The 10,950-nt window shown below is 34.3% G+C and overlaps 1 protein-coding gene across 4 annotated transcripts in view; it reads left to right on the top strand.

The window, feature by feature from the left end:
- Positions 1-569: 569 nt before the first annotated feature.
- The window catches only part of step (cytohesin steppke), a 46,759-nt gene continuing 36,378 nt past the window's right edge, over positions 570-10,950 (top strand). The window contains exons 1-2 of one of the 4 annotated variants that reach the window (XM_076117564.1): positions 570-739; positions 863-936. In XM_076117564.1, the coding sequence (XP_075973679.1) occupies positions 661-739; positions 863-936 (153 nt within the window). In that variant the 5' untranslated portion in view covers positions 570-660. Of the gene's footprint in view, positions 740-862; positions 937-2,621; positions 2,827-3,882; positions 4,125-4,326; positions 4,643-10,950 lie in introns of those variants that run through there. The other 3 variants (XM_076117562.1, XM_076117563.1, XM_076117565.1) reach the window with 3 other exon arrangements.

Below are 10,950 nucleotides of genomic sequence, written 5' to 3'. Positions count from 1 at the left end.
TTTGAAAAATCTATTTAGATTGCTTTATAGTATTTTTAGGTCTACTTAAGTTATCTCCTAGGTTAATTAAGATGTTCAGATTAATGAAAACTCCTTCAACCTTATCTTGTACCAAAATTCCGAAACTTAAAAAGTTCGTTGTGGACACTAGAAGCGTTGACATTCTCGACACTTGATGAAATACATGTAGTAGGTACTGTCAAAGTGAATTTTAGGTGTCTAATTTTCTTTTCTTATTTGTGTTAATTTATAAATTTTGAAATATTGATTTAAACTCGTGTTTTCAATTTTATCGTGCTATTCTGTTCTATAATAAGGTAGGTAGATACTCACACTTTCAACTAGCAGATGGTATTCTCGTTATATTGAAAAAAAAAAATATGTAGTTAGTTTTACTTGTCATAATATTATCACGCATTATTTACAAATTAAAATTAACTGTAATCAAATAACCAAAAGACAGTTGCGTTATTAAATGGTTATATAAAATACTCATAACGTTATCCATGGCGTGGGTTCTGTCAAATTCACGTCAACTGTAAAGAATGGCGTGGCGTAGGAGTAGGCAACACAACCGTCCAGTGTAGTAAATAAATATGGCGGCCAGTCAGTTCACAACGATGTAAACTTTTGTTTACTGTTTTTTAAATATTTTGAGAAATGATAAGTGAATTTGAGAATCTGTCCCTTGGAGGAAACAATGCTGCAAGTAATCATGGTGATCCGTTTACTCATGCCGGTAATTTAGAGTGTTATTACTATTGTAGACGTAGAACAAGTTGTTTTCCAATTATAACATGACCTCAATGGCTAGGTTTTTATTACTTCTGTTTATATATGGTCACTGTACCGTTGTTTTCAGAGTTGACACCTGAGCAGCAAAAGACTTTGATTGATATACGACGTCGGAAAACAGAACTGCTGCTAGAAATCCAGGTGAGTGACATACGATCAAATTGCTTGGCTTCACTGTACCTGGTAAATAGATAATCATCTCACCTGTGAATAAGCATTTGCACTTAAACATTACGTAGTACCCTTATCGCCACTTTAATTCATGTACAGGATTGTTTTGATACCAGTGAAGTTTGAATTGGACTGTACCTATCATAAAGTTTCAACTAAAACAGTACCTGAAAACTATATGTAATGCAAAAAAGAATGCGAGGTATGTGTCATGCTTCATCATGAAATATAAATTTGAGTCATATTTAGAACAATGCATTATTCTAAACAAATAAATTTTGTTGAAACCATTTCTTAAAATACTGGACATGAATATACCGATTTGAGGAAACAAATCCTGTACCACAGGTGAACTTAACATTTGTATTCAAATATTTCGTAAATGATTGCTGTAAGAGGAAGGTGTAGTTATCAGAAGCAGGTTGGTTAATGCAATCAATATAATATTAATTATTCTTTGTTTTTCATTAGAGATTATGAAATACAGTTTTGTTGGTTGGTTGAATTGAATCTATTTCCTATCTAACTACATAATTATAGCTAAATTGTTGTGTACATTAAGAAGGCTTCATTATTTGTGTAGTTTGATGATGTATCTTTGTATACTTTCGATTTTAGAACTATTGTATCTTTGTTCTTGTGGGCTGTAAATCACTTGTGACGGTCATATTAAAAACTGTCTGATACAAAAGTTGTTACACTTCATTATACTAAATATTGGCTTTATGTGAATACTAGCCTAGAGAGATTTTGGTGCGTTTATGAGTTATGCTTAATAGTAAGAAGAACTTCAATGGATATCCCACACTTGTTACTAAATCAATAGCCAAGTAAAAACTTTTCATAAAGTATTTTACCTTAAGATATTTTAAATATCATAAACATTAATATAACAGTGTAAACACTTTGTTAAAGTTAAAAAATTTGTAGAAACTAAGCTTACTACATTTTAAAGCAAAATGTTACTTCAGGTTTCTGTTCTGTATAGTAAACTAATTAAATATTATATTCTCTGCCATATGTAAATCATAATTTTTATATTGAAGATAAAAATTATGATTTACACATGGCACCACCATGACTTTATTGGAAGTTATTTTATGAGGTATGAAAATTTAAGCTTTGCGTTTTCATGCCATCTAATTTAGTGTGCTTGGAGTCTGGAATTAATTATTACTTAGCCTATAATTTTATTGCAATGAGTTGTTTTAGCCATTTATAAAAAATATTTCGAATAAGACACCAAGACTATTGGCTTGCAAAATAATATAAAATAGGAGATGTTACAGACATCTATTGTTTTATATTATTTACATTCCTGGTTTCTAGAAATAACATTAATAAAAAATATCTTAAACATTATAATCATAAATACTATATCTTATTGACAAAGGCATTTAAATTCTATACTTAACTCCTACGCATTTCTATAAAAAAGACGATTACGACTTACGTAAGATAATAGAGATAAGAACCTAAACATCATTCAGACATTATCAGGAGTATCCTCTACTCAAACATGAGATCTGTTGTATTTTTAAAAGTTTATCGCGCAAGCCAAACACCCCATCCCTAGTCGTTTCATTCAATACGACACATGCGGACTGCTCTGACGTAAGCCGTCAATGCTTGGGTTGGGCTTACTACACAGAGCCTGGTAGTAAGCCAGTGCGAGGCGGGCCGCGGCACCGGCGTGACGTGTCGCCCCTCTGTCGATTTACTACTCTTTTATTTTGTCACAACCGCTTTAGTCTGCTGTGTTGTGTGTAATAATACAAGTTATAACAAACAATAAGGTGAATAAAAATTTAAAGCGTGTGATTTTTCTGTTATATCGTGTACGAGTTAGTGATATCTCCCGTAAGTTGGTAGTGATAAGGCGGATAAGTGGAAATTGCTATAACTACGTCGTCGGACATTGGGGGTTTTGTTATTATGTTTGATCACTTATGGTATTGTATTTTTAGAACGGTCTAACTCTTCGACATCTCAGTCAATGTCACACGAGTTGCGAAATTATCAGGCGTTGTCAACTATATAAAGTTGGAAGCCAAACATTTACCGTTGTCTTGTTGTTTACTGTAAAATTCCTAAGGCTAGTTAACCTTCACTAATGTTAATCTGCACGTAATATGTAATCATACTATGACATCAGGCGTTTAATCAAGTAAACTATATAAAAACACTAATGCCGTTTGCATTATAATTAACCATTTACGCAAATACGTCGTCATAACTTACTTTATGTGTTTAGATGTAGGCTCTCCATTTTGTGTTGACGAGGTTCTCTACATTGTTGAGGTCTTGACACGAGCTTTTTTATTTGATCCCATTATATTTCACAAAATTCTCTTTGCGCACTTGTGTTCTTAGTAATCTGTCCTGTCATAAATAAAAATCATGAGTGTTTTACGAAAATGACAATGTTTTCCATCCAATTTTTAAAACACAATCTAAAGTACTTAAGTTGTTTTTATTTTAAAAACAAAATACGAATAAGAAAGCTTATGCAGTTTATTGAATGAGAGCTTGTTTTGAATCGAGGCGCGATATTCACTGGAACCGGACAATGTTCGCGATGGATTTATCATATTTCCTTTACCGCTTCCGTAGTGTGACTGCAAACTTCGATAACAGTGCTGTCCATAGTACAAAGTTATAACGATATTAACTTCAGTTTTATACTTTTTTCTTCAAGTATTACCACACGCACAGCCATAATAAAGCTCTTGTTTTGATTTTCTTCCGCCTGCAATTTTGTCACTAGTTCAAAGTCAGGTACTAAATAGTAAACTAATAGGAGTCGATACACATCTTGTGCTCTAATAAAAATTTCAATTAAATAAGTGGGTAGTTAAGCGGCACTTGAGGGTACTATGACCTTATATTTATGTAATTGTTATTTGTTTTCTTTAGAAACATAAATTAGTTGTGACGACGGCCTTGTCACAGACGTGCAGAAAGATAAAGCGGTATCTATGTAGGTATATGTAATTGTCACGGTGCCAAAGACCGGTGGCGCCCGCGACTATCTTCAGTTTAGTGCGTTCCTTAGAGGGATGTGTTTGCATGTTCGCCTGCTGTGCGGCGCGCTGTGGTGGCCACTGCTGGTACGTTGCGCCCGCGCAACGCGCACCTACGACGACGACTATGATCAGGTGTGTCATCGATGCCGCTTTATGTGCACTTCGCATTATGTACTTCTTTGTTGTGTAGCTTCACTTCTTTTTTTGGCAAGTAATTCCATGTAGGTTCGATACATACATACGGTCCGGCGACGCGCAATCATCCACTTTTCCACTTTATTTGCTTCTCTAAAACTCCGCAAATTTATTTTAAAATGTGTCGTGGGCTTAATAGGTATCCTTGTGGCTGCTAGCTTCTCTAATATTGGTGTTCGTGTGGTCGAGGCTCGCGGTGTGTAAGAGTGTAATGTGCGTGGTGCGCTGGCACTTGTGAAGTAATGTTCATCAAGGCCGGGCCGGGAGCGGCCGAACCGGAGCGTCGTGGATCTGTCTCCAACTGGTTTTCATCTCTGAGACGCGGTGGCGGGCGTCGTAAACGCGAGGAGACCGCCGTACCATCAGGTTACGGTTCGCTGGGCAGGCGGAAGGATGGCTCGCAACCGAGGGGCAAGACCCGGTCCGCCTGGGACCTTACAACGGTCACTAGACTGGTCTGTATCTCATCTTCGATAGTATTTATGAATAAAGTCTTCTCGCGATGACACACTGCGCTGGAGACCACAATTGGCCGGTATCCAAATGCGCTGGATCGATCACGCTCTTTGCGTCTGCGTGCAAAATGATGACTAAACAATTTTTTCAATATGTTGAAAACCATCGCCTAATAGAGTAATAAACTAAATTATTACAACAACATTAAAACATTGCAGAATATGTAGGTAATATAAAATAAAACGTTTCAAAATATTAGATTGCCGGGCAAAACAACTATGTTTTTAGTTTGGACGATAATAAAAGTGATTTCATGGGTTTTATCAGTCGATAGCGATAAAACAAATGTTCGTTGCAAAGAAATAGTATGGTGTAGTATTTGTCAAATATCCATGATTCATCGTTGCATTATCTGGTACAATACCGCTTGATAAACGGAAACGTCCACGAAAACACGACAACACGGTTATGATTCATAATTCGTCAGAATTTGTTTACTTAGGTAAACTCATTCTAATTAAGAACAAATAAACCGCAATTAGAGGGTATCTTATCTAGACAAATAATTACTAATATATTGTTTTACTGTAATTAAGTTAAAAGTAGGACGTCATTTTGGGATTTAAAATAACTTAGCATAAGAACTTCTTAGACATGCAATATGACCATAATAATATTATCCAATCATTTATTACTGTTTATGAGGGTTAACTTAGAACTGGTGACTAACAAAAACATTACACTATACGTTACTCACTATTAGCGGCACGGGGACCTGATATACTTTAATATTAAGTATATAATTATATAATTAATGAACGATTGCATTTATCTATTTGCCTGTAAAACTGTCAAAATTTGGTGCACCAGACTGCAGCCTAGAACCTTGTTTACCACAAGTTCTTCTGGACCATTTGACAGTTGACTTGATCTACGATTATCCTAGACCGGCATTGGCATATGAACACTTAAATAATTGAGTTTCTAATGCAAGTATTTGCTATAATCCGTACAAAATGTGATTTGTGATTTCAACAATACACTGTTAACTAGAACGTTCGTATTGTTTGCACTGTATGTTTACAAGGGTCTTAGATTCTATGGACATTGTAACATAATAGCCACACAGGCATGGAAAATTTGTTTGGATTTTATTAATTAAACACCAAGCGTATATACTGTTGTTCATTACTTTGACCGGTTGGGTTTTACATAAATTGATTAGATTTAGTTGGGACAAAATCACTAGGGATTTCGGGATAGATTACTGATTTTCCTTGTTATGTTGCGTAGTTGTAATATTTGTGGTAAAATATATTTGCAGTACACAGATAATTGACGTTCCTACTCAATAACAACGCCGATATTTTGCCTTTCGGTAATTATCTGCTGCCTACACAATAACAGATAATAACGTAAACAAATAATTCCATTGTATCATTTTTATTTTTTCTTGTTAATTGTAAGATACTACAATATTGATAAATTTGATTAGGTACCTACGCACAATATTTCGAAATCGAACAGACTGGTCTTATCGCTTAGATTTATCTACTACGTAAGGATCGCACGTGCTCGCCTACAAAGATATTCTTTGCATACCAATTTCGAAATCCAGTATCAAATAACGGCTACCGTTTAAACATTTATCAATGGTGACATCACTAAACAAACTGCAGCAGTATGTTTAACTATAACAATGTTTGTACGACCTAGTAGTTCACATGCGTGGTCTGGGAACAATGGACATGTGGCGTCTACATCTCTATACCTCGGGTTACAACTACGCTTTACGATCTGACCGTTCACCGCCTGTGTAAATTAGCTTTTAACTTCCCTTTGTGGTCCAAATTGAAAAAGTTATCGAGCAATTTTCTCGTAGAAGAATTGTTATTTGTTTTATAAATGCTTCTTTTTCATTTTTAATTTTAGCGTTCAATCACCGACGTTCGTTTGGAGAAGCAATAAATCTTTCCAATTTGAACGCTAATCAAAACTTGACCAAAACTGAACTTACAAAGAAAAGACAGTTATTTAAAATGCAATACTGTGTAGTTCATATTTATAAGTAGATTGAATAAGATAGTTGGTATTTTGTCTTTACAATATTTTTAACCCGTACAAAGGTTGAGTAATTGTTTGCCAACGTTTGAAAGTTGAAAGTTCATATTATGGAAACTACTAAAATTTTATGTATAAAACTTGGCACACGTTTCACGTGAATATTACGGTAAAAGAAAAACTCTAAATTTTCATTGTGTACGCAGTTGGAAGTTATTATGTTAAAATACTTAGTTCACAAGCCACATTTTTTCTTGTATAGCAGCTCAGTCAACCATAACTTTTGAGTGAGCAAAAACTAATGAATTACGTGTCCGGTTTGATCATCATTATTGTCAACATGATTGTATTGATAAAATTACACAAGTCATCAAAAAAGGAAGCAAAAATCAATAAATTATTTTGAATTGAATTTAATCATTATTTAAATTATACATCAAATAATACGGTTATTGTTTCCCTGGAGTAAGCATACAATGAAATATCTTTAGCTCATTTGCCCCTTTAGTATTAAACTAAATGACACATGATCATATAAACAGCAAGCACATTAGTGTTCTGTTACTCATTGTATTGTGGTATTGCTAACCTACTATTTGTAGTCGAATTCATAGCCGTTCACATCATGATCGACCATTATTGACATTCATATGCGTCGTCACTAAATGCTAATGTGTCTTTTGTTCAAGCAACGGTTTGTTTGCGTTGCTCCAGCACTTTAATTTTGCATGTAGGAATTTCCTCAACCGTCACGGGGCTTGATTCATTTTACAAGTCTAGGTTCCTAACCCAGCTACTTCGTTTATTTTTACAACGCATTCTTAACTTAAAGCCATGTTAACGGCGTTAGAAAAGTCAAAGTTGAACTAAGGCTTCAAAACTTTGACTTTTAACGTAGATACTTTCGCTACTGGGGAGTATTTTTTCAATATAAAATTCTGTATCTTAAGTCTAGTTTCATGATTCATCGAGAACACAGTTGCGTAAGATTACATCACAATTTTTAACTCGGTTTTCGCATTTGGATTACGATTGTTACGTATAGTTTCACACGGTGTTTCAGTTTTGATCCAAATTATTTTACATGCTGTGACGTATTCACCTGCCGTGACTCGGGGAATAAAAAACTTGCATAAAAGATCCGGCCAGGCATGACATACTGTGTATTTCTTTCTATTTAGGTACCAGACTATCTATGCACGTGGTATTTGGTTCATTATGTTGGTATAGAAAAAATGTACTCTTTTGTGTTTCCATAACAAAAGTCAATGTTTGTGTATTTATCACTGTTATTCTGAAAATTTCAGTACATTACGCAAAACAGAATTTTACTTCGAATTTTCGATGTTATCTTTCAATTCCAGCTAGTTTGTTTGAAATAACAAAACGTTATATTTATTTAAGTTTGCAAAATAAATATTAACTGTTGGCATCGCTAGGCTTTGATGCTGCATTTTGACATTGCGTCATAAAAAGATTGCCAAAAATATAAAACTTTCTTTGTACCTAATTGCTACTGAATCGTTAGAAGGAAATGTAAACAAGTATCAGTGCCAATAAACGAATTCCGTCGTGATACTTCCACGATGTATATCAAACCAGGAGTATTAGTAGTTCCATACGTGTTGATTTTTAAGCACGAACATTGAAGTACAATTAGCTTGATAAAAATCTATATGTTTGCGACATTTTCTACCGGCTATAATCACGTCATTACATTAAACAATTTTACCGTAGTTATTAAGAATTGCAGTTTTTTCGCGTTTCATGACTAGCGCATTAGACACAGGTTTCTTGCTTGTGAGTTTAAATACCGTCTACAAGCAATATCCAATTTAGTTAGGTATCGAATAAAGCTAATATAGCAAATACGAAAGTAAATTTTGTTCGGTGTTAAATGTTTATAAAAACAGCTTATGTAACGCTTTCACTATTCTCTAATATAAATTGAACATAGATCATGAAATTCTTTTAAATGTAAGCATATGTATGTATTCTTCATATCGTAGCGACGGTGATATTTTCACATTTATATAAATCGTTACTGTTGGTCGATCTCTATACTTTAGGAAAATCGATGATTAAATGTAGGGTCAACCGCTTCTTGTAAAGAGACTTCTCAATGTCAAACATTACTGAGGGTAAACCCATAAGGGTTTCGATTCGACAGTATTAGGTCAGAATAACCATTTATTCCTGTCACTCTCAGTCTGAACCTATTTATTTATGTCGCGGAAAATGATGGTTTTTGTAGTAAACGTACATGCATGAAGCCAATAAAATACATTGTGTAGAGATAGGGTGTTCCTTTTATGTGAAATTTTGGATAATAGCTAGCATGGGATCATAAGGTAAACTCTACTAGTGATAGACCATACTGAAGAAGTAGTTACTAAGATTAGTGTGCTTAAGTGAACAAACAATCTCTTAGCTTGAAAAATACGACACAATATTGGACATAAAACACAACAAAAGTCATTGATAATATTTTGTTTAGAATTCAAAGCTGACTTGGCATTCTGGCTCGGCCGACAGTCAAATATGTTGATTCAAAATTTCAAAACATAGTTTAGCTAAGGTCGAATACGATTCGCGAAACTGTTATGCAAACAACGTTTTACCAATTTGTAGTACTTCCGAGTAAAGACTGGCGTGTTTGCGGGGAATTAAGATGACCTTTCAAGTGCTTGCGTCATCAAGTGATAATGTTGTTTATTAGCCGCTCTTTGCGTGACATCGCCGGCATGCCTTACACATTCACACAAGACCGTGAATTTTCTCGCGATCCTATTCCTTTGCTCTAATATGCCAAATAGCAAATCTAAGCGATTAGTCATACTTTGCCAATGTACAGCTATGACTGTATTCGTATTTTACTAAAATTTCAATAGACCGAAGAAATTTCATTGGCAGACATTATCTATGATCGATTACTTAACGATAAGAACTGTGTAATTACCATCGGCATCGTTACGTAAGAGATTAAATATTGTAATTATTATCCATTAAACAAAATACAATAGCATCTTTATTGTTGGCCTAAGGGGTTATGTTATGTTTCAATTACATTTTCGTCCTGGAATTCGGTATCGGTTTGAATGGGACCGTTCCAAGAATAGCGTTTAAGTAAGGACGGGAAGGGTGGGTTGACCTTGCCCGGGGAACAGGGGGAAGGGGTCCGCGAACTGCACGCATGCGGTCACTGACTCGCAAGACTAGTTTTACTCGCATTGCTTTATCATCAAGGGAGGTCTACATCAAAAGATGCTTTGACTTTTTATTTGAATTATTTCCACTTGATTTTTATTTATTCCTTTATTTGTTCAGGGTCGTGAAAGTATAATAATTTATGCTGCGTCTGGATGACTAGCTAATCTCTAGAGACGAGACGAATCATAGAATTTGGCTTTATACAAAGATATATAAAATTGTTTTGTATCCGAAATAAAAATTTAAACAAGATTTATTCCAATAGTACTTGATCTTGTTAGCTAACTGTACTTTATAACCGAATGTTTGAATCCGAAATGATAATACAAATATTTATCTCAGGCTGGATTTTCCAATGATTCATTAAACAGACTACTGTTAAAAAGTTAATTGGGCTCTTAAAATTTAATACTGTAACCTGTCAGTGGAGGAGGGAATTATACAAATTCACACACCGTTATGTTATTGTTTTTAACTCTATTAACGCTAATTCAATTCACGTAGTTAACCAAATTTCACGATTAATTAGCACTCTACGTTGTTGTTTTGATGTACATGACAGTTATCATAGTTTCAACAACGGCGTATGCTCTGATAAACTTAATTAATTACATAATTTAAGCGACTAGCGAGATTATAATTTGCTCCCGTAAATTAATTTATATCACAACATTAAGTTATTAGTACAACTAAGTTGTTTGGATTCGTATCTTTTTGTGACGCACGATTCTATATTTATAGAACTGCTCTACCTTGTGTTTATTATACACATTGCCCACTAGATACTACTTAAAAACATGAGATTCTGATAACCTATAATTCTCATTAATACGATGGAAAATTTTAAGCTGCTAACCGATAGCATGCTCTTTAGAATGTCATTCCTTGATAATTATATTTCATTCTTCAAAGATTATTTATTGGCGATGATAAAATCTGTATTTTAATGCAAGCTAACTCCAAATCACGCTGTTAATGTCGTGTCTTCAGCATATTATTTTTATATTTTTTGTTAACTTACTCATTATTAAGGTTA

The sequence above is a fragment of the Anticarsia gemmatalis genome, chromosome 8 (genome assembly GCF_050436995.1).
Source record: "Anticarsia gemmatalis isolate Benzon Research Colony breed Stoneville strain chromosome 8, ilAntGemm2 primary, whole genome shotgun sequence".
Taxonomy (NCBI): Eukaryota; Metazoa; Arthropoda; class Insecta; order Lepidoptera; family Erebidae; genus Anticarsia; species Anticarsia gemmatalis.
Note: the sequence above shows the minus strand (reverse complement) of the source record. Positions and strands in the feature narration are given on the sequence as shown.